This window comes from Lissotriton vulgaris, chromosome 4_1, assembly GCF_964263255.1.
Source record: "Lissotriton vulgaris chromosome 4_1, aLisVul1.2, whole genome shotgun sequence".
In the NCBI taxonomy this organism is placed as follows: Eukaryota; Metazoa; Chordata; class Amphibia; order Caudata; family Salamandridae; genus Lissotriton; species Lissotriton vulgaris.
The window spans coordinates 1,064,248,211-1,064,273,555 of NC_141691.1; the positions used below are offsets into that span (position 1 = coordinate 1,064,248,211).

The 25,345-nt window shown below is 49.2% G+C and overlaps 1 protein-coding gene across 1 annotated transcript in view; it reads left to right on the forward strand.

Moving 5' to 3' along the window:
• The window catches only part of MARCHF6 (membrane associated ring-CH-type finger 6), a 1,612,715-nt gene that overhangs the window by 405,087 nt on the left and 1,182,283 nt on the right, over window positions 1–25,345 (forward strand). The window contains exon 10 of the mRNA XM_086965293.1: window positions 18,677–18,728. Coding sequence (XP_086821419.1) covers window positions 18,677–18,728 — 52 coding nt within the window. The remainder of the gene's footprint in view (window positions 1–18,676; window positions 18,729–25,345) is intronic.

The window sequence follows — 25,345 nt, forward strand, 5'->3', positions numbered from 1 at the left end:
TGGGTTCAGATTTAATTTGTAAGAAGGTGCTTGACTGGGTAAGACTGCTGGAAGTTTAAACTGTCGGGAATATATCAAATGCCAATATGATGTCTTTAACTCTGATTTGCTGGGAAAGAGATTTCCCTCTGGGGAAGTCCACAACCAATTCAGTCCCAACTCACAGAGAATATTTTTAACAGTCCTAAACCACTTAATTTTATTGTTCACGTCCATATCCCGAATTTCCAGCACAGCCGATGCATAGTTGGCTAATTCGGGAGTCACCTAGAGTCTCCTCCAGTATGATACTAATCTAGAACGGGCTACATCCCTAATGGAGTGGCACCCCAGGTCCATATAAAGAGGAATAAGGGGGGCTGATTGCGGAAAAACCCGTTAATTAACCTACAAATTTATTTTGTGCCACCACCAGCGAATCCAGATTCGCATGTGCCCACAACTCTGAGCCAAACACAATTGCGGCGCTGATTTTAGAGTTATAGATCTGCAATAATGAAGCAACAGGTTTGATGAAGGAGCGACTATGCTCCCTAAGCAGCACACCCGAAAATTGGGCATGTCTTACCGTGAGACAGCCTATTTGCGGCTTCCAGCTCCACTTTTTGTCTATGGTTACCCCTAAATATGAGAAAGTCACTGTTTGCTCTAAAGCACCTTCCTGCATCCTAACTTCGCCGATGTATTTATTTGAGTTCTGGAGGACCATAAACTTCGTTTTGTCAACATTGACAACCAAGTTGTGATCCACACAGAACTCTTCAAATCTAGACAGGGCACGTTGAAGTCCCTGTCTCGTTTTGGAAAGAATAAGAGTGTCATCGGCGAACATTAGGAGTGGGATCTTTTTTTCCACATAGACTAGGGGCATCGGTAGGGCAGTTTTCATAATATTTCAATACCTAGTCTATGTGAATGGAAAATAGGGTGGGTGCAAGAACGTACCCCTGCCTGACCCCCTTCTCAATCAAACACTTTTCAGTGGTGAGACCTGCCTTGTCCCACCTAACCTGGGCAAAATTGTCTGTTTAATTTGACAACAAAAGCCAAGATTTCCAGTGGCATACCCAACTTTAAAAGACTGTGCCACAGCTTGGAGCGCAGGACTAGGTCAAATGCAGACCTGAGGTCCACAAAAGCAGCATAGATGGAGCCTCTCCCCAGAGTAACAGTACGCTAATAAAATGAGGATGAACCTTAGCACCTGGTCCACTGTACTGATACAACGTCGGAAACCAGTTTGTAAGTCTGACAGGATGTGACAATCGTCCATCCATGCCTGCATTGTACCTAAAACCACTCTAGCCACAACCTTCTGAATGCAATCAATGAGGCTTATAGGCCTATGATTTCCTGGTAGGGAGCGATCTCCCCCTTTTAAAAATAGGAAGGATAACTGCACCTGCCCAGGATCTGGGAATCGCTGCCCCTTCATCGATGGCATTCATTAAAAGTTGGATATACGTTGCCCAGGATGACAGGTCTTGTGCAAAGAGGTCTGCAGGAATGCAGTCAAGACCCGAAGCCCTACCTTTAGGAACCTGAAGGAACCTGAAGGAGGGCTAATTCTACTTCCTTACTGGAGATGCTAAGGGAAGGAGAGGGCGATGGCACCACAAAGGTGTCTTGAGCTCCTGCATTGTTAGCAAATTGACCTTTGAAGTGGCAAACCTACTGATCTGGTTCCACGAGGTTAGTGGGAACTTTACTCTGGTCCCCACTCCCTCATTTCACCAGGTGCCAAAATCTCGTCATGTCCCTCCCAGAGCATGCGTGGAGAAGTTCCGCCCAATGGGCCTCATCCCATTTTCCTTTAGCAGTGGATTTTGCTACCTTATAAGCCTGCCTCTTCACTCTTATAGAAGCCTGTTCCTTACTCCTGATTGCAGCGGCCAAAGATTTATAGGCCGAGCGACAATTGGAGTTATACCATGATGCAGCCTTGGTAGTGGATGATACTGGGCCTTTTTTATTTTTTATAATAAAAAAACTGTTCAGTTGATCAAAAAGATGCTCATGTATCTGGGGTGCTCTATCCCTGAGTATCCCCAGTTCAGCCTCTGCCTGAAGGGTAACAATAGTATTTGCTACAAGGTTACTCATAGCTTGCAACTTCTCAGGGTCAAGTTCAACCTTGCACCATTTAAGGCATCTGGTATCTTTGGTTAAATGGCCTTCTATGAAATCCGGACAGTTCAGAAATCCTTCCAGATTATTGGGGGTAATAGCCCACATAGTGGGTTGTGGTCACTCTCGGGCCGGGATTCCACCATCATAGCTAGCAATTCAGTCCACAGTTCCATATTAACAGTAATCTGAAAGAGACACGTTAGTGATAGATTCCTTACCTTAGAATATCCCCAGGCGTCAGACTGGATCCGGAAATTTTTGCGTAGCAATACCCCTGCGCGCTGGTAGGCGTCGTCTGTGGCTCCGCGTCCGTCGTCGGCGTCGTGAGCGCCGGGATGACGTCATCGGAGTATATAGACGGCGCCCATGCGCGCTGACGTCAGTTCTTCTTTTTTCCGCGCCAGCTAGCGCAGATCCGGAAGAAGCTCTACCCCCAGTCACTTTTTGACTGAAAACTTTTTTGATCTTTTGATCCTCTAGTTAGTCGATTCTCGACTATCGGTGCCAGGGATGCCCGGGTTCAAGCCTTGCTCGAAGTGCGGCCGACTCATGTCGGTCACGGACCCCCATCGCCGGTGCCTGAAGTGCTTAGGCCTCGACCACGACGATCGAACCTGTGACGACTGCCGGGCCCTGACGTCGAAGGCTAGGCGGGAGCGGTCCCGCAAGCGTCTCGAGCTGAGGCAGTCGGCCCCGCGCCGCTCCAGGTCCCGGTCCCGGTCCCACGGGAGGTCGAGGGACAGGTCGCGAGGTCGGAGTCATCGACGTTCCGGGAGTGGACACCGATCGTCTGGTTCCAAGTCCTCAGGTAAGAGGCATGAGAGGTCGGAGCGACACCATCGGTCCTCCGACCCGCCCCGTCGCTCGCACGATGCGACCGGGGATTCGGGCGACACCGCCCACGCGGCTCCGCGGGAGTCGCAAGCGTCGCCGCCTGCCCCACACCTTCGGGTCCCTGGGCACGGCGCGTCGCAGGAGGAGGTCGAGAGGTACCTCATGGCCATGAGGGCCCTCCCTCCTCAGTCGGTTCCCGTGGCGCCTTCGGGCCGATCGGCTCCGTCTGGAGGTCCTTCCGGGTCGGGCGCTTCGGCCCCGACGACGTCGGGTGCTTCGGCCCCGGCGCCGCTGGCGACTTCGGTCCCGGCGCCGCGCGACCTCGCTGGATCCGGCTCCGGATCCGGGACCTCGCCGGTCGACCTTACGACCTCGCCGGCGACGTCCCTTCAGGTGTCGTCCCCGGCAGCCGAAGTGGTTGCCGACCCCAATGCTTCCTACGGTCCTGCTCAGGTGTCGGAGGGGCGCCGCTGGGCGCCGATTCCGTCGGCCTTCGGAGAGTTCTATCTCCACGAGGAGGCCCTGGCTGTTAATCCTGGTCTCCAGGAGCCGGGTGACGAGGAGCAATGGGAGGGGTCCGAGGACCCTCTGGCACGTGATTGCCAGTCTCATCAGGACTGGACATATGAGCTTGGGGAGGCCAGTGGTACTGACACCTCGCCAGTCACTGCATTTACGTCGCCCCCGACTGTGGCTTCGGAGGCGGGTTCTGCTTACAGTGTAGTGTTGACGAAGGCAGCTAAGGCCCTAAACCTTGAGCTCCCCGTCGCGGCCGTGAGGACTAATCTCCTCACTGAGGTCCTCAAACAGCAGTCCGGCTCCGCGGAGCCCCTTCTGCCGTTCAATGAGGCCTTGTGTGACGTTCTGCTGGGCACTTGGTCCAAGCCCGCCACAGGTCCCCCTGTGGATAGGAACGTGGCCAGACGCTACCGCCCGGCACCGGGCGACCCTTGCTTTTTGTCCACCCACCCCACCCCCGAGAGCCTGGTCATCCAGGCCTCCAACTCCCAGACCGCATTCCCGTCGGCCCCGCCCGACAGGGAATCCAAGAGATATGAGCAGTTCGGGAAGAAGGTCTTCTCGTCTGTGAGCCTAGGGCTCCGGTCAGTGTACACCAACTGTCTCTTGGGCCGCTACACCCACACTCTGTGGGACACGGTTGCGGAGGTGCTGCCACAATGCCCTGAGGAGGTCAGGGCTAAACTCAGCCAAACCCTTGCGGACGGCCGAGATGCGGCACGCTTTTCTATCCGGTGTGGGCTGGATACCACGGACTCACTGGGCAGGGCGATGGCAACGACAGTGGCGGTTCGACGCCACGCCTGGTTGAGGTCCGCCAATTTCTCGGCCGATGTCCAGGCCACTCTCCTGGACATGCCGTTTGATGGCCGTCGCCTCTTCGGCGACAAGGCAGACCATGCGCTGGAACGTTTTAAGGACTCCAGGGCCACGGCCAAGTCCTTGGGCCTTACGGCCCCACGCCAGCAATCGGGTGCCTTTCGCTCCTTTCGTGGCCACGGAAGGGGCGCCCCACCACGGACCGTCAGCCACGCGCCGCAGAATGTTCAGCAACGCGGTGGCGGCCGTGGGAACCGCCGTGGCGGTGGTCGGGGCCAGCGGCGAGGCCAGTCCACACCTCCCTCAGCAGCCCCCGCCTCAAAACCTTCCTAGTCCGAGTTTTTCAGGCCCATGTGACGCCTGTGGGAGGCAGGGTTCGCCATCACCTCTCCCACTGGCATACAGTCACTTCGGACAGGTGGGTGCTGCAAATTGTCCGAAGGGGTTTCTCCCTCCCCTTCGAGTCTTCCCCTCCATCCATGCCACCTCAATACCACCGTGTGTCGGGGGATCACTTGCAACTTCTGCAAGAGGAGGTTTCGGCCCTCTTGGCCAAGAGGGCCATCGAGCGCGTTCCTGGGCCAGAAGTAGGACGTGGCTGTTATTCCCACTACTTTCTGGTACCCAAGAAGGGCAAAGGGGGCCTACGCCCTATCTTGGATCTGCGGAACGTCAACGGCTTCCTCCGGACGGAGAAGTTCAAGATGCTCACTTTGGCTCAGGTCCTGGCTGCCCTGGACCCAGGAGACTGGATGGTAGCGTTGGACTTGCAGGACGCCTATTTCCACATCCCCGTCCTGCCGGCCCACCGGCGTTACCTGCGGTTCACGGTAGGCCAAGAGCACTTTCAGTTTACCGTGCTCCCCTTCGGCCTTACCAGCGCCCCACGGGTGTTCACGAAGGTGATGGCGGTGGTCGCAGCCCATCTGCGCAGGCAAGGGGTATCAGTCTTCCCCTACCTCGACGACTGGTTGTTGAAGGCGGGCTCGCCCCAGACAGTCGTCAGCCACCTCCAGACTACGGCCGACCTCCTGCACTTGCTGGGGTTCTCCATCAATGTGCCGAAGTCACACCTGTGTCCCTCTCAGAAGCTCCTTTTCATCGGAGCGGTTCTCGACTCGGCGCAGTTTCGGGTTTACCCACCCGAGCAGCGGGTTCGGGATATTCAGGCTCTGATTCCTGTCTTCGGGCCGTTATCCCGGGTCTCGGTCAGGTTGACGCTGCGGCTTCTGGGACTGATGGCCTCCTGCATCCTTCTGGTGCGTCACGCCAGGTGGCGGATGCGGGCTCTGCAGTGGGACCTGAAGTTTCAGTGGGCCCAGCATCAGGGCAACCTGTCCGATCATGTCCTGATCTCGGAGGGCACTGCGAAGCAACTGCAGTGGTGGCTCACGGACCGCGACTGGGTCAGTGGCAGACCCCTCTCTCTACCCCAGCCGGAGCTCGTAGTTGTGACGGACGCGTCCCTTCAGGGCTGGGGAGGCCACATGGGAGAGGCGGAGATCAGAGGCCTCTGGTCTCCGGCGGAGTCCCGGCTCCACATCAACCTTCTGGAGCTGCGGGCGATTCGTCTTGCACTGAAGGCATTCCTCCCCTCTGTCAGGGGGAGCGTGGTGCAAGTGTTCACCGACAACACCACCGCCATGTGGTACTGCAACAAACAGGGCGGTGTGGGGTCGTGGACCCTTTGCCAGGAGGCTCTGCGCCTCTGGCAGTGGCTGGAACATCAGGGCGTGACTCTGGTGGTTCAACACCTGGCAGGTTCTCTGAATGCCAGGGCGGACGAACTCAGCCGCCGGTGCATGATGGATCACGAATGGCGTCTGAACTCGGACGTGGCGCAAGGTCTCTTTCGACAGTGGGGAGAGCCTTGGTTAGATCTATTCGCCACAGAAGAGAACGCGCAATGTCAGCAGTTCTGCGCGTTGGAGTTTCCAAGGCGGCACTCGCTCGGAGACGCTTTTCGTCGCGAGTGGAGCTGCGGCCTGTTGTACGCCTTTCCGCCTATACCACTTCTGCCCAGAGTGCTGAAGAAGATCAGGCGCGACCGGGCCCAGGTCGTCCTTGTGGCTCCGGACTGGGCACGAAGATACTGGTATCCCGAGCTACTCAGCATGTCAGTCGATTCCCCCGATTCGTCTGCCTCTTCGGGAGGACCTTCTGTCGCAGCAGCAGGGGACGGTCCTGCACCCGAACCTGTCCAGTCTCCACCTACAAGCTTGGAGATTGAGCGGCGGCAGTTGAGGCCATTTGACTTGCCTCCCGAAGTCTGTGACATCATTCTGGCAGCCAGGCGTCCCTCCACGAAGTCGGTATACGCCTGCCGGTGGAATAGATTTGTGGCATGGTGCGCAGCAAAGGCTGTGGATCCCCTCTCTGCACCCCTTTCGGAAGTGCTGCTCTTTCTTCTTTCCCTTGCCCAGCAGGGCTCTGCTCTGGGCACTCTTAAAGGGTACCTTTCTGCTCTTTCAGCCTTCTTGAGGCTACCAGACCAGCCTTCTTTGTTCAAGTCCCCTATAGTGATTAGATTTCTGAAGGGCATCACGCACATGTTCCCTCCTGTTCCCTTCGTGATGCCCCAGTGGGACTTGAATCTTGTTCTCACCTATCTGATGTGTGCTCCCTTTGAGCCACTTCATAACTGTCCTCTTCGTCTCCTTACGCTGAAGACGGCCTTCCTGGTTGCCATCACCTCTGCCAGGAGGGTGAGTGAACTCCAGGCTCTTTCTTCTTCTCCGCCTTTCCTGTCTGTTCATCCTGATAAGGTGGTGTTGCGTACACGACCTTCCTTTCTGCCCAAGGTTGTCACGGCCTTCCACATCGGGCAGTCCATCACCTTGCCCACCTTCTTTCCGCCTCCGCATCCCTCGAAAGAGGAAGAGAGGCTCCACCGTCTGGATCCAAAACGTGCGCTCTCCTACTACCTGGACCGCACTCGCCAATTCCGGGTGGATGACCAACTCTTCGTTGGTTACGTGGGCGCGAAGAAGGGAAAGGCTGTACACAAGAGGACCATCTCCAGGTGGATCATCTTGTGCATCCAAGCATGCTACTCTATGGCGAGGAAGGAGCCCCCGGCTGGATTGCGGGCTCACTCCACTCGGGCCACGGCGACAACAACTGCCCTGGGCCGCGGTGTCCCCCTGCAGGACATCTGTCAGGCAGCCACGTGGGCCTCGCTGCACACGTTCGCAAGACACTACTGCCTGGACAGTCAAGTCCGGAGGGATGGCTTCTTTGGCCGTTCCGTCCTCCAGGACTTTCTGGTGTGATATTGGTTCGCAGACCCACCACCGGGGTTGGTATTGCTGGGGTATCTATTCTAAGGTAAGGAATCTATCACTAACGTGTCTCTTTCAGATGCACAAGTTACTACTTGTGTAACGATATATCTGTAAGAGACATTAGTTAGTGATAGATTCCTTACCGCCCTCCCATCCTCCCCGTTCTGCGAACCGATATTTAGGGTTAAGGTCATCCCCTTTCAGGGCCCTAGTTTCAATGGCACCAGTGTTAGTTCTATCATGGCTCTGCGTATCTGGCGCGGAAAAGCTGTGTTATCAGAACTGACGTCAGCGCGCATGGGCGCCGTCTATATACTCCGATGACGTCATCCCGGCGCTCACGACGCCGACGACGGACGCGGAGCCGCAGACGACGCCTACCAGCGCGCAGGGGTATTGCTACGCAAAAATTTCCGGATCCAGTCTGACGCCTGGGGATATTCTAAGGTAAGGAATCTATCACTAACTAATGTCTCTTACAGATATATCGTTACACAAGTAGTAACTTGTGCAAATAGTCTATGGGACTAGAACGTTGCCCATTGCTAAATGTTGGCATCTCAAGCTTGTCAGACTTCTTGCTGCCATTTGCTGCTCTTAACCCATGTTCCAGGCAGAGAGCTTTTAATTGGAGTGCTGCTCTGGTCCACTTTTTTATGGGTGGAAGATCCAGTGGTGGGATTGACCACTGATCATTCTCCTCAAAGCTAAAATTCATATCATCACAATCAAGTGGTTCATCGGTACAAATAAAATCCCCTATGATTATAATGTTTCAATTGCCTCTGTGATGCGTTAAAAAAACATCTAAAAGGTCTACTGTATCAGACGCCTCCCCGCCTTTCTGACCCCTAGAATAAACATTAATGAATACAGTGTCCGGGGAATTACCATGTAATAGATTGACAATGATAATGTCCCATGAGTCAATGTCAATCTCCTCTAATTTGTAAGAGTGGAGCTGCCTGACCTAAATTGACAAGCCCCCCTTCGGTCTGCCCCTTTCTCCCTGAACCGCTGGTTTAGAGAAATTAATATAACCCTCGTAGAAAACCTGGTCCACTGCCCAGGTTTCTTGGAAGAATATAATATCCTGATCCTCAATAAATGAGGTTCATTCAGTGGAGGCTAGATTGCTTGCAAACCCCGCAATATTTCAAGAAGCTATTTTAAGAACTGCGGAAGACTCCAATGGTGCACTTGTTAGTAGGCCGGGATCACAATTAGACATAGGAGTGGGTGGGACATTGTCAATGGTGTTACAAGATTGAACCGTGACATTAGCACAAGCCCCCGGTATTACCGGAGTACACAAACTACAAGTGTGCGACATTCGGTTACCCCTACTGCTAGTATGAAGCACTCGACTGCAACTGCCTTCCTGAACCCATCGAGGGGAGGCTTTACTAGACTGGAACGCAGGACCCAGTCAGTCAATATCCTCCAAGTTGTTAAATGATTCAAATCTATTAAGGGTTGGGACAGAATACTCATACATCCCCTGGGCAAGTGGTACATAGTTACAGTCGACCCTAGGCGTTTGGAAGAACCGTGTATCTTGGTAAAAAAAACCCTAGGGGTAAGATATTTATACCTTCGCCACCCAAATGCCTTGAGCCGGCCCTATCAAGAATGGTCTTAAGTAGATGGGGGGGGGGGGGTCCCAAAATTGACCACCACACAGTCGCCTCTGCTTGATTTCTTTGATTTACCTATCCACACAATTCTGCGTGCCATTTTGAAGCCCCCGAATAACAGACCTCCCAACCTTGTTTTAGTATTTATTAAATGGATGGCCTTGTTCCTCAAAGAAACCCAGTTTTCCTCAACACTGGATTGTAGATGGGGTACATTAGTAAGTAGGATAGTATGGGGTGTTGCATCGGGGGTAAGTTAAGAGATTCATTACAATGTTAACTGTTGAGACCTCCCTGTGGGACCTTACTATTAATGCTACTCCCAGGTGCTTCTATTCTACGTGTCACTATTGCGTCTGAAACTGGTGCATTGCCCATTGGTTGCAGGGGGGGTTCTACAACAATAGTACCAGCCATAGCCTCATTACTAACAGGAATACAAGCGGGAACAGTTGGTACGGAAGCCAAAACTTCATTTGAAGCAATAGGGCAACTAAGGGTATTGCGATTTGGCGACATTAGTTTATTCTCAATGTTAGTTAATCTTTGACCAATATCTATCAATTTTAATGCCAACGGATCAAACTTTGCCTGTAGTAATTCTTCAAACTTGGCTATGAGCCTCTCCTCAACTTCACATGGCATCTGATTAAAACTAGTCGGGGAACTAATAGAAATGGGACTAGGAATCTTGGGTGTAGCAGCCTCTTGAGCATGGCCTTTCTTACCATGGGAGGACCCTTTAATTTTGCCACTTTACTGACCTGGTGCAAGGTGGCGGGGAGCTCACTTGCCTTCCTTTTACGTAGATGGAACTAGAGCTCGGCCCACACCCTTCTTAGCCTGTGCTTGGCTCTGCTGGCGTGTTAACATCATGTCGTGAGACGTAAAAGTGGGGGTAGGATTTCTCACTGGAGTTGAGGGAACAACTAACAACGAAGGAGAAAGCCCAGAAGATAGTTGCTGTGATGATTCAACAGAAGAGCCCACCCCCTCCTGGGGACATACTAAGGGAGCCCCTGCAGATGCTCTACGGGGGTCGAGAGACAGTCTTCTTTGGGTGAGCTCAATCTCTTTTATGAGAACAGATTCAGCTCTTAGGAGGTAAGCATCAAGTGTCCCAACGACCCCCTTTTGGGTGGTCTTACTCATTGTTGACTTTTTGCCCAGGAACTGATTATCAAGGGAAAACACCCACAATACCAAGCTTCAACAAATATCAGTCACTAACCTAAGCCTGTGTGGGGACCAATAAAAAGATGTAAAGGGGGTGGCCCAGCTCAGCCTCCTCCTATCTTCGACAGGCACGGACGGGCCCGGGCAACGCCCGGGCACGCCTGTGCTGCGGTTGGCGCCCAGTTGATGCGCCTTTGGGCGCTGTAGGTGAAGCGAGCAGAGGGTGCCACACGAGGACGCCGGGAAATGGAGTCCCCCGCAGTCCGACAACCAGCCCAGGACAGCCCCCAGCTGCGGCGTAGAACACAGGCGGCAGAGCCACCCCGGTAGGCCAAGAGATGGGCTGAAGTCAGGTGGGTCCGTTCTCCCGCAGTGGAAGTAATTGTCAAAATCTCCCCGCAAAGGTCAAAGCAGTCCCCGGGACTTACAAACAAATACCCTCCCACTCCATTCGTTATGCCGCAGTGGGATCTTAATTTAGCACTTAATTATCTCATTTGTTCTCTATTTGAACCTTTACATTGTTGTCCTTTAAGACTGCTTATGTTTACAACCATTTTTCTTGCTGTTAGAACATCTGCCAAGTGAGTTATTGAGTTGCAGGCACCCACATGTTAAGCCTCCCTTCATGCTGATTTTGAGAATCATGGCTGCTTTTCTGCAAAAGGTGCCTACTCCCTTCCCTTGGGCCAGTCCGTCACCCTTCCTACTTTCTATCTAGCTTCACATGCATCTAAAGAGGAGGAAAGGCTTAATTGTTTAGACCCCAAATGGACTGTTAGCCTTCATATGGATGTTCAGCTGTTTGTAGGATACATGGGCAAAATGAAAGGAAAAACTGTTGACAAAAGAACTTTGCCAAGATGTATCATCCTTTGTCAAGATGGATCATCTTTTGTCAGGACGGATCATACTTTTTTATTGAGATCTGCTACACCATGTCACACAAAGAACCGCCTGAAGGTATTAGAGCTTATTGCACCAGAGGTAAATCTTTATCTGCTTTAGCTAGAGGTGTTCCTGTAGCTGACTTCAGTAAGGTGGCAACTTGGGCCTCACTCCATACTTTTGCGAAGCAAAATTGTTTAGGCTCCGAAGTGAGGAGGGATGGTCACTTTGCTCATTCTGTTTTGCAAGATTTTGTGGAATAGGCAGACAGGCACGCAGCTCCGAGTGCGGGACTGCTAGGGGATTCTGTTCAAAAGTTGAGGAATCTGCAGGTAGAGTTATCCATCAGAAGAGCAATTTACTTACCTTCGGTAATGCTGTTTCTGGTGGATACTGTATCTACCTGCAGACACCTCACTGACACACCCACCTCCCTTTTGCTCTACATATACCAAAAAGAAGACTGTTTGTATGTTTTTCAGTGTGTGTGTGTGTATATATATTTATATATATATATATATATATATATATATATATATATATATATATATATTTGATTTTACGTTTAGAATCTGGAATTGCATTTGTGATGTTGGTTTCACCTATTTGCCTTGAAATCACAAAAAATTGGTGGAAACTGACGCTAGCATGTCTGTGAGGGCTTCTTATGTCTACAGGGACTACACACTGTGCCGTGTGTGTAGCCATGGGCATTGTGACACCCTTTTCGATTTCGGAGAGCTGTCAAGAAAAGTTTCAGTGTAATGCTTGCTCATTAGGATATTCAAAAGGCGAGGAATTGGCAGATAGATACTGTATCCACCAAAAAAAGCGTTACTGAAGGGAAGCAACTTGTTCTTGTATGGCATGCAATGCATCGCAGGGTGGCCCTTGCCGAGCTTTACCCCATAACTGACCAGCATGGTCTGGCCGTGCCGAATTTCGAGCACTGCTATCTCACTTCCCAACTGCAGTGGTCGGCCAGATGGCTGGTGGGCCGCCAATTGGGGGATACTGCTACTGGCTCTCTCCTTTAGGATCTGCCCCGCATATTACACCTATTCCGCCCTCACTGCAGGTGGTGCTGCCCTGGTCCCCCATGATACTGGTGACATACCGCTGCTTCCGTAGGAGTCTTTTACTTGCCAGATCGGTAACACCCTATGTCACAGCATTGCCACTCTTCGGCACACTGTAGGGCAAGTTGGTGACTTCCTGGCAGGAACTGGGCCACTGGCACGATGCGGGAGCCATACCTAGGGAGATCTATACCGAGACTGTGCACTGCTCTCCATGGAGGAGCTTATAGCCGAGACTGGGCTTCCCTCTAACAGTTTTTATTGTAGAATCCCATCATTCAGTTGCTGGGGGGTGTTGGGGTTACTTACAGTAGGAAGCAGACATGCATCTCACCATTCCATACCTTCATGTAATGGGGGAGGGACTCCACCTGCTGTGATGGTTAGCCAGTACCCTGCACACAGATGCCACAGCACCACTTACTATATTGCAGCAACTCTGGGACACCGAATTAGGTCGCCCCTGCATAGATGAGCAATAGCAGAATATCCTGGCATACCCTGCGTGGTATCTCGAAATGTCAGTTTCAGGCTTATACAATACTATTTATTACACAGGGCTTACCTCACCCCCACAAAATCAGTTGCTACTTTAACCGCATGGACGCTGACTGGCCCCGCTGTCATATTTCTGATGCTGACAACTTACAAATGTTTTGGGTGTGCCAATCACTCTTCCAAAACTAGCTTGGAATTGCTTTTCGCCTGACATGCTACACGGGACTCCAAGCCTTACAAATTTGGGAGGAGTGCCTATTGGGCTTGATATGCTGAGCAAAAAACATAAAACAGAGCAGTGAAACGGTTTATAGAACTAGCTCTTTTTTTTGCCAGATGACCAGTAGGTAAAAGTCACCCCCCCTCCTCCGTCCATTGAAGCCTGGGCGGAGGCTGAGTAGGGCACTGAGCCGCGAGGACAACAAGGGCTTGTGCAACTACCCCGTAGCAGCTAGCTGGGACATGCGCATAGAGGAGCTGCGCGCTAACCTGGGCAAGGCGGATTGTTGTATATGAATTTAGGACCCTAGTGTAATTTTCCCGATTCATGCCCATATATAGGTATGAATAAACCTATCCTTATAAAGGCATAGAAATCATAACCATATTTAGACTTAGCCTATGCAGTCCAAATACGGCATGGCTACTTCCACTAGTTCCGAAAATCCACAAGGATTTCTTGGAAAAACCCGCCTTCAGCAGTCAGGGACTTCCCCTTGCTTGAATATTGATTTATCCAGGAACTCATGGAACTTTCAAAGAACTGAGTCTTTGATGTTGTTGTTTTGTCCAACCTTACGTCAAACTAGGCACCTTCAAGGAATAAATATGCCCACGCTTGCCCAGGCAAACACACAGGGGTTTGGAGCAGTTCGACTATCTATCTACACGACACAGCTCGCCGCAGGAAGCCGACCGTCCAGCAGACGCACTGAGAGAGACGCTGTCTTTTCTCTTGCCGAGAAATCCAGCTCCAGTGTTTCCAAGCTATCCTTGCGGGTTGTTGGGAAAAAGAGTCCTGAGAGAGAGAGATACCAGACCTCCTTCATTCTCAAACCAAGGTACGGAGCCAATTAGACCTGTAGAGAATTCTTGGATAGCTTCTTGGCAAAGAATATTGAAACTAAGCAACACCTCACTTACTTCTTCCCTCATACTAGACTTAGGTTAGGTATACCGGGGTAGGCGTATTTTAGAAGCACCAGTTGAGTACTTTTAGTCTTTATTTATTAATGTATGTATTCTATGTATTTTATGGCTTAGAAACCATGCCATGCTTTTACAGTATTATTTTATAATACTCTTCATACTGTACGCACTGTACTTTGCAACTAGTATTACGATTGTTGCAGTTGATTTCTCCTGCATGAGACAGAAGACTGTTCAATAAATACTTTTTATTGAAACCGCCAGTCTCTCTATTTCTCTGCAACTCTGGTGAAACGAAGCATGCACAATTGACTGAGTGAAATAATTATCTATTGTTTCTGCGACTCTAGAGATACATTTCTTATTCTTGGGAAACAAACTTGTCATGTTTATGCGGTTGTCCGAAACTAATCTCTTCTTGTTTATTCGAGAAAGTTTCTAGTGACCTCTGAGCTAGCTGGCATTCACAATTAAGTCTGATATATTCAACCTAGTCGACCTCAGTCCTACGTCACATCTATAGGATATATTATTCCAAGGCGCAGAGCCTATTTGGAATATAGGAACTACACTACAGGATCGCCCCCCTGATCAACGGCAGTAGCTGCCTCTCACTAATCCAATGCAACACTTGATAGACTCCGCACATTATCGGCTTTATAATTTATCCCTTTGGTCCCAACAACATAGATCTTCAAGCACTTGTACTGCACAGGTAATTCTGATCCATAAGGCAGATGAGGGCTAGTTATACCAATAGTTTTCTGTTTAATGATGTGCATACGCTTATACCCTTCGCCTCCACTCAGACACATCAAACTCCCTGTCATCGCCTGCAGCCATCCACATTTCTGCAATAACTTGCTCTGGGATTGATGCAAGTGGAATGTGCTGTGATGTGGTGATTAAATTTGATTTTTCGACACACCTTTAGCCTGTAATCTGTGCTATGTGTTGCGACAAGTACCTATAAAACGCACAATACATTTTGTTTTAAAATGAAGTGATCATAAGTGGCGATTTGGGTTGCTTGTGTTCCCATCTGAAGGGGACCTGCCTTGGCACCTTGGGCTAGACTGATCCTGTCATAGAAGAACTAAGATTGATTTGCATATGGCAGGTCTCTGCCTAGAGTTACACAGTGGATAAAACGGTGGACTGGGATATAGCCTGAACTTTCATCAGTGACTAAGATTAATTCATGCATTTCTTCCACAATTTCATTTGCTGGTGACCCCATCAACAACACCCTGGTGTGACTTGCTCTGCCCATACACCTCAAGTGAGGTGTAGAAGAATCCTCCCTTCTATTCCAAAATGTCTAAAACATTGGACACCATCTACCAGGCCCCAAGGACTGTCCTGTTTTTATGTCCATAAATGCCCCTCTTCCCCATGAAGGGACAAAGCACAGGTCCCGCACATAGATAAGGATACATTTGTTGAGACTCAAGTATAGATAATCTTCCAGGTAGTAAGTGGGTAATCACTCCCTACGGCAGGCCAATGCCATCAGGACTAGCTGCAGTTTTCATCCTTGGCATGAGTATAGTAATTTTTCCTCAAGGCTCCTGGACTGTACCCATGAACATCAACCTCAGCAATGATGGTGCGGACTAGAAATTGACAGTGCTGCAAAATCACAGGTTTGTCCTGCCTCTAGTCATTGTGCCTCAAATCCTCTGACTTCAACCCAGAAGCTATGAAAAAGTTATTCTTGGTCTGCTTTGAAGGGAAAAACTTATTTGATCCTACAGTGGAGAAGTGCAAAGCTGATGCATGGTGCAGTGAGCTAAAAAACGGTGTTGGATCTAGCCCTGATCTCTTGACTGGGTGAGAGCTTTCTGCTTAATTCAGAGACTCTGTCCCTCACCACCCCTTGTTGTAAATATTTTTGTCCACCCTAAGCGTGGAAGGGTATTCTCAGATGTGAGACCCTTGCTCATTGCACCATCAGGATTCAAGCAAACCGGGCCGAAGACGGCTGTAATGCCAGAAACCGGTCCCCGGGAGCTTGTTTCCTTCCCAGTGTAAGAATTGACTTTTGTAGTTTGATTTGCCCTGTTCCCATCATGCACTGGGACAGGAACAGACTAATTTGCATACAGCCAGGTTCTGAAACTGGGATGGTGCAGTGAGCTAAAAAACGGTGTTGGATCTAGCCCTGATCTCTTGACTGGGTGAGAGCTTTCTGCTTAATTCAGAGACTCTGTCCCTCACCACCCCTTGTTGTAAATATGATGCATGGTGCGCAGCAGATCATCTTCACATTTGCACCTGGTAATGACCTTCCAGTAATCTTTTTTCCAGTCTCTTTAGAACCAGTCAGATTATCAGATTATAAAACGATGTTTCTCTGGAAGATCGAGCCTGGTTCCCAATCTCAATGGCACAAAGATATTTAATGACTTCTTGGACCAGCCACCCTTTTTATCACTGTCACAAGAGGCACACACGACACTAGATGGCGGCAGTTTTGCCAGATTTTTTAAGCATTCTCTAGCCCAAAGCCAACCAAAAAGTAGGCCAAAGTAGCCCAATATTGCTACTTTAAGGAAGGAGAGACAGTGTCAAGCAGGCGGTGAATGCATTGGAATTGATGTTGCAGCAGGCTGCCAAGTAAATATTTGTCTAATAAAGCGCTTTAACATACTACTTTGCTGGAGTGCTGTATATATATTTATAATCTGGCAACTAGCATAAACCAACATTTTACAGCATAACCTGGAAAACTATAGCCCAATTGTGCGTGATCTAGCCCAATCTGGCAACACTGGATGGCGGAAGCTTTCGTTCTGACGCTCCCAATAGGCCAACATAATCAAAGACGTCTCAGTAAGTGATGAAAATGAACCTTGCTTTAAAACTGCTTCAGTATCAAGATTACAGCTTTTGTGCATCCAGAAAACTTTTCCTCTCCTATAGTTGAGCATTAAAATCCTTTTATTCCCCCTGAAGGGAGGTAAGATAGTACTCTTATCATGCCCTCATTAAAACAATGCAAGGAGGGCTCAACCCCATCCTAGATCTTTGTGATCTAAACTAGTTCCTTCCCCTGCACAAGTGCAAGATACTTACTCAAAATCCTAGATGCAGTGACAGCCTTTCTGCATTATCAACAGCTGTACATCTGCCCATACCTAGATGACTGTCTGATACAAGCAGCGTTCAAGGAGTATGTAGGGTTTGTTCTAGCCCTTTCTCTGGAAACCTCTTCAAATTTGATATCAGTGAACTCTCCAGAAAGCTTCCTGGTTGTGTGCAGGACAGATCATTCAAAAATCTGGGATTCGCCCAAAACACAGACCTCTTATCCAAGCAACACATTGCAAGGTTGAAAAAGACAGCTTGGTCTCAACTGTCCCTTTTGAAGAAAATGAATCTTTTCCTCCTGAAAGGCTACTTCAGAACAACCATGCAAGCCTTAGTTCTCTCCCACCTGGATGGAGACAATGCTCTGCTCTCTGCAAAATTGTCTCCTGATACCACCTTAACACACCTGAAATGAGTACTACATGGTGCAGCATGTTTATTCAAAGTCTTGAACAAATTCAACCACATTGCCCCCACGTTAAAGACATACACTGAGCTGCATCACTTATAACACCATCGGTAACACCCCAGCTTGCTTGGCAAACCAGCTAGCCACATCTGGGAACACCAACAAACTAGAAGCTTGGATATCTCCAGACTGGAGACCAAACCTTCTTAAGAAGGAAAAAAACAGCAGGTAAACCTTCTGTATTCATGCTATTAGCATCTGGCTCAGCATCTCTTTTGACATCAGATAAGCAACAATTCACCTACAACTCTGAAGAATGGAGCACTGTCAAGATCCAACAATTCTATTAGTACCCCCCAATAAAGGAATCTTCCCCTGGCCAAGCCTCCTCTTCAGCACTTTTTTGCTCTTGAGTCAGGTGTGTGCTTTATAAATGCTTACACATACATACATATACATACATATACATACATAGGCAAATATGGTTGGGCAGGTCTTTCCTAAGGTGAAGGGCTACCATGAGAATTAGGTTCCAGAGGTGACCGGGAGAGACTTTTTTGCTGAGTTTAGGATGGATGTAGAAGAGTATTGGATACTTTCATCTAGCAGGTATTTGGCAGCTGTACCTTTCAATGTATTTGTATCCTTGGCAGAGACTCTCCAATCTGATTCTGAATTTTACTGATAGGCTGTATATGGTTTTTAGGTGTGGTGCTGCTGATCCATTGTTTAATCCAATTACGAGTCACCCTGCTTCATCTCACACTGTCTGTTTATTCTCCTTTTCATCTTGAATATGCAATTTCATGCATTCTGTATGTTCCCCTTTTTAGCTCTTTCAGAGCTACTGAAAGTGGTGTTAAATCACTGCATTCTTACATTTGGTTTTATTGCTTGGGTAAGCTGCTGTTTTAACTATTGCATTACTCAGGAAAATGATAAAGGAAGTTGAGCAATTCTCAACAAAAACCATGTTGAAATTAACATTAAAGATAGAGCATTTGACTGAGTATAAGACTGACATTGACACTAGGAGATTATAATTACAATGTTGTAGCTGTCAGGCCTGCATGTTGAGAAAAAACATGAATGTGACTCAGTTAGGCTTCTAAAATGTTGCTAGTGGCTTATGATATTGTTTTCATTTACTTTCTTTCGCAGGAACACGTCTTCTGGGTTGTGTCACTAAATACTCTTTTTATACTTGTGTTTGGTAAGTTTACTTTTTGCTGTTTTACATTGAACTCAAGAAGGTGGTGGTGTGGATTGTAGCTATGCTGTGCTGGGTTTGATTTCCAATCTTAGCATTGGCCAATTATTTTGTGATTCTAGGTAAATCGCCTTATCTCCCTGTGTCTCAAAATGTAACTTTATTCAACTAAGTTTATTAAAAAAGTAACATAACTAGCCAAATGATGCCCCCATTGTTATTCCATTTAATATATTCACTTCGGCCCATATCATCACACCCCGATTTCAATCATTCAGTCTGTGAGGCATCACTCATATTACATTTCTTTTTCAAGTAATAGCGACTATATGTGTTGAAATGTCGACAATATTAATTGCCTGTACTAAAGCAAAAATCCCCCTTGGATTTCCAAGCAATCTTTAGATGCCCCTCTGGATGCGGAATTTTTCATTTTGTTTCGAACAGACCTCTTGCTGGCTGCTTAAGCACTGCTTAATTCTAAATTTTATTGTATTTTACATGTACAGTCACTTCATCCTCCACTTCACTCTGCAGCTTGCTGGCTGCTTAACACCTTGGGTGCTTGAGATATTTTCCTCCTGTGCTGCATTCCCTGATTTCCCATTGTTCATGACGAGCTCAGCTCAACTGTGCCTCATGACGAGCTGAGCTCGTCATGAGCATTGAAGGGGTTAAGCACTGCTTAGTTCTATATTTTATTGTATTTTACATGTACAGTTACATTTACATGTTCATCCTCCACTTCACTCTGCACAAGCACTGATGTCACATTTTTCCACCTTATGGCGCAACCTAAGTTTATTTGTACAAACATATTTTTGTGTTCTTTCACTAAAATGCATACATTGTGCAGTAATCATTTTCTCTGGTTGTGTTTTATGTGTTTAGGGCTCGCCTATTATATCCCGCAGGGATAGGTCTCGCCTATTATATCCCGCAGGGATAAGTAGGCGAAATTATAGTAAACGGAAAAGAAAAGTCTACCTAGCCTGCGGACCGCATACAGTTCATGTGAGATATGAGCGTGCACAGAGCCAGCCATATCACACACCACCATTTGTCAGTGCCTCGGCATCAGACTTCAAAGGAATGTGCTCCCGCTCCCCCACCCCCCCTCCACAGCAATGCCGAGAGCGTGTTTTTTTTTTGCATCCATTTCGCTGGGAAGCTGTATTTTGTTAGGCGTTCTCTGCACCTTTCTCGTTTTTTTTTCTGGACGAAAATGAAAGCCTACCGTGCTTGTCTACAGTAGCCCTGCTCCTCAAATGCTGTTGCTGTGTTGCCATCTCTCTAGAGACACTCCACTTGAAAACACTCGACTTGCTAGCTGCAATGCTACATCCGCTATGCTTTGCCTCTAGACACAATGATCCCTCGCAGACTGTGCTGACTCTGCCCCTCGGGATTCTGAAACTGACCAATGCAGTCACGACGCAGTCTTTTCTCTCTGTCTTATGATGTCAGCCCTGCCACCATTTACTTCAGACCCTCCCACCCTCTCACCCTCACCCACCCTCACAAACCCTCACCCCCTCACCCTCACAACCCTCTCACCCACCCTCACACCCCCACACACCCTCACACCCCCTCACCCTCACACCCCCTCACCCATCTCCTCACCCTCACACCCCCTCACTCCCCATCACCCTCACACACCCTCATCCTCACCCACACACGCTCACCCTCACTCACCCCCTCACCCTCACACCCCATCACATCCCTCACCCTCCCTCACACCCCCTCACCCCACACCCCCTACCCCTCACACACCCTCTCACCCTCACATCCCCTCACACACCCTCACATCCCCTCACACACCCTCACACCCTCACACACCCCCTCCCCCTCACACCCCCTCACACCCCCTCACCCTCACACCCCCTCACCCTCACACCCCCTCACCCTCACACACCCTCACACCCCCTCACACCCCCACACCCCCTCACACCCCCACACATCCTCACTCTCACACCACCTCACCCTCTCCCTCCCTCACCCTCCCTCACCCTCTCACCCTCTCACTCTCCCTCACCCTCTTACCTTCTCACCCTCATACACCCTCACCCTCACACATCCTCTCACCCTCACACACCCCCTCACCCTCACACCCCCCCTCACCCTCACACCCCCTCACCCTCACACCCCCTCACCCTTACTCACACCCTCACACCCCTCGCACCCCCTCACCCTCACACCCCCTCACCCTCACACCCCCCCACCCTCACACCCCCCTCACCCTCACACCCCCTCACCCTCACACCCCCCTCACCCCCCTCACCCTCACACACCCCCTCACCCTCACACACACCCTCACCCTCACACACCCCCTCACCCTCACACACCCCCTCACCCACCCCCTCACCCTCACACCCCCTCACACCCCACCTCACACATCCTCACCCTCACCCCCCTTACCCCCTTCACCCTAACACACCCTTCACCCTCCACCCTCACCAGCATAGCATAGCATAACAAAACAAAACATAGGATAGCAAAACAAAACATAGCATAACAAAACATAGCATAGCATAGCAAAACACAAGAAAGCATAGCATAGCATAACAAAACACAACAAAACATAGCATAGGATAACAAAACATAGCATAACAAAACAAAGCATAGCATAACACAACAGAGCATAGCAAAACAAAACATACCATAGTAGATCAAAACATAGCATAGCATAACAAAACACAGCATAACAAAACATAGCATAACATAACATAAAACAAAGCATAGCATAACAAAGCATAGCATAACAAAACATAGCATAACAAAACATAGCAAAACACAACTAAACAGCATAGCATAACAAACCACAACGAAACATAGCATACATAACAAAACATTGCATTGCAAAGCATAGCATAGCATAACAAAGCATAGTATAGCATAACAAAACATAGAATAGCAAAACAAAGCATAGCATAATAAAACACAACAAAACATAGCATAGCATAACAAAACATTGCATAGCATAACAAAGCATAGCAAAACACAACACAGCAAAACTAAACATAGCATTGCATAACAAAACAAAACATGAGATAGCAAAACATAGCATAGCATAACAAAACATATAATAGAATAGCAAAACATGGCAATCCAAACACAACAAAACATAGCATAGCATAACAGAACATAGCATAGCAAAACAAAGCATAGCATAATAAAACACAACAAAACATAGCATAACAAAACATAGCATAACAAAACATAGCATAACAAAACATAGCATAACAAAACATAGCATAGCATAACAAAACATAGCATAGCATAGCATAACAAAACATAGCATAGCATAACAAAACACAGCAAAGCATAACAAAACACAGCAAAGCATAACATAACAAATCAAAGCGTAGGATAGCAAAGCATAGCATAACAAAACAAAACATAAGATAACAAAACAAAACATAGCTTAGCATACAGCATCACACAGCATCACTCAGGGGCACCACAACATCACTATGTGCTAACACAGCATCACTGAACGCCACAGCATCACTTGTTTGCCATCACAACATCACTCAGCGCCACCACAGCATCAATCTGTGCAACCATTCAACAACAACTGATTCAAATATGTACTCTCAATGTTTCAAGCTTTATTACTAATGTAACAAAAAGATGTTAATATTTCACTTATGTTCTTGGATTTTCGTCCCAATAAAATACACCGAACATAATCTTCACAAAAGTTATTTACAAAACTTTAAGCTATTACCATTATAAATTACAATAACTTTTATTTAAGTATTAATTATTGAAAAAAATTTAAAAGCCATTGTTATTTGTAATATTAACCCCTTCGATGCTGATGACGAGCTCAGCTCGTCATCACCCACGGGTGTCGTGTGCTGATGACGAGCTGAGCTCGTCATGGTGCCACTAAAATGGCATTTTCCAGCACTGGGGGGGAAAACGCCTAGCATCCAAGTGGTTAATACATGTAAGTCACGTAAATACAACATATATTGCATTACAAATGCTATAGGTGTCACATTTGCCAAAGTTATAACTATTGGCATTGTAAATGACAAAACTATTAATTTCGCTATTTTTAAAAACAAAGCATAGATAAAAAATGTCATTTACAATACCAACAGCTCAAACTTTCCTCATGCGAGACCTGTTGCATATCAAATGCTTGTTCCATGTTGCTATCTATTAATGCTTCTGGTTGACCTTTAATTCATTGTGGTCTTATGTGTAATTAGCATCCCACAATATTTTTGTTTATTCTAATTTACCAGGATTTAAGCAGCACAATTGCTGGGTAGCAGCATTCCACGTATGATCAGTAGTAGTGAACATGACCCTTTGACCCTGTGTCCCTGGAGTGAGGCCTACAGGATCACTTCCCTTTTTAGGGCTCCCGCCCTGTGTTGCGCAGTGCTGCGCAGCAAGAGTCCTTTTGTCCGGGTTTTCGAAATTGACCCAGGGATTGAGCACGCTTGTGTGTGTTTTTTTAGTATTGCGGCCTGCCATTGGCCTTTTCCAGCGTGGTTGTTTTAAAGCTAGCACGCAATAGGCCAAAGGCGGGCGCATAGCTCCGCCCCTGGCCTATTGGTGTCTGTTACACGCATTTCTGCCATATGCTTTCAATTATCGTACTCAGTGTAATGTCCTCCGGCGCAGAGTAGCGGTGCAGTCTACCCGCGCTGGAGAGGTCACTTTAGCGCTGGCGCGTGTCGTCACACGCCAGCTAAAAAATAAAGGGGGCGTGGCCCGGCGAGTTAGTCGGAGCTACGAGTGAAGCACAGTAAGGTGTCCGGCCTGATGATTATTGCTGCAGCACTGCTGCCACGTGCGCGAGCGGCCCCCACACCCCCACCACACTGGCGATGAGGGGCAGAAACAACCCCATGTGGTGCTGGGTAATCACCTTAATTGGTTGGTGATTAAGGCTTTCCATGTGCCTTTGATCTGGGCTCTAGGCCCACGGAGTGTGGCTGGGCCTTTTGCTGGCCTGCTGAGGGCCCCAGGGCGAGTCTGCTGTATCTGTGGCAGCCCCTCACGCCCCTGAAAGTGTCTTACATGCGAGGTAGGCCCTTGCTACACACCCGGAGGAGCCCACACCTGAGTGTGCCCTGGCACCCTGTTGGGAAAAGAAGGGACAGAAGGAGGAGAGAGTGGAAAGACACCACGCTAAGGCTGAGGACATACAGGCCACAGGAGAAGTCCCAGACAACATCACCGTCACCCTCGGCCAGGCGGCTGCGAACGCTCCCAGGACGTAAGCAGTGCACGTGCTGCGAGGTGTGACTGCGTCTGCGCCAAGATGACGTTGATCCTCACCATTGAGCCCTTCGTGGTGGACGGAGCACCCTCCTCCCTTGCTCCGCGATGGAGAGACTGGACTGATCGCCTCCAAATCTACTTTAATGGGGCGGGCATAGCCCGGGAAAGGCGCAGAGCCCTACTCCTCCACCTTGGAGGTTAAGACATCCACTGCATCTACAAAACCCTAGCAGAAGCCACTCCCAAAACATATTTTACACTTCTCACCGCCCTAAACGCGCACTGCGAGCCGATGGCGAACAGAGACTACGAAAGATTAATTTTTCGCCAGGCCAAGCAAGAAGCAGAGGAATCCTTGGACGCGTTCCACGGACGATTACAGGAGCTGGCCAGCACATGCGGATTCTGCGACGAACAGGAAGAAATTCAAGGTCAGAAAATCCAAGGGTGCTACTCGTCCAAACTCAGAGTAAACATTCTTCAGGAAGACGGCAAGCCACTAGCTGACATCCTCACCCTGGGCCGATCAAAGGAACTGTTGCAAGCCAGAGCCTCTCACATGGAAGCGGCCCTCCACCGACCCATCAAGACGGAACCATCAATCAATCAATCAAAGCATTTATAAAGCGCACTACTCCACCGGAGGGTCTCAAGGCGCTAGGGGAGGGGGGTCCGCTACTGCTCGAACAGCCAGGTCTTGAGCTGCTTCCTGAAGGCGAGGTGGTCCTGGGTCAGGCGGAGGTGGGTCGGGAGGGAGTTCCATGTCTTGGCGGCGAGGTAGGAGAAGGACCGTCCCCCTGTGGTGGCTCTTCGGATGCGGGGGACGGCGGCGAGGGCGTGGCTGGTCGATCGAAGCTGGCGTTTGGGATTGTAGAAGTTGAGGCAGCTGTGCAGGTATCCTGGGCCTTGTTTGTGTAGGGCTTTGTGTGCGTGGGTGAGGAGTCGTAAGGTGATTCTCTTGTTGACCGGGAGCCAGTGCAGGTCTCTCAGGTGCCCGGAGATGTGGCTGCGACGGGGGATGTCCAGGATGAGTCGTGCTGAGGCGTTCTGGATCCGCTGGAGTCTCTTCTGGAGTTTGGCGGTGTTTCCGGCGTAGAGGGAGTTGCCGTAGTCCAGAGGGCTGGTGACGAGGGCCTGGGTGACCGTCTTCCTGGTCTCGGTGGGGATCCACCGGAAGATCTTGCGTAGCATGCGCAGGATGTTGAAGCACGACGAGGAGACGGCGTTGACTTGTCTGGCCATGGAGAGGGAGGAGTCCAGGATGAAGCCCAGCTTGCGTGCGTGGTCTGTTGGTTTGGGTGCGCTGCCTAGGGCGGGGGGCCACCAGGAGTCGTCCCAGGCGGAGGGTGAGGATCCCAGGATGAGGACTTCCG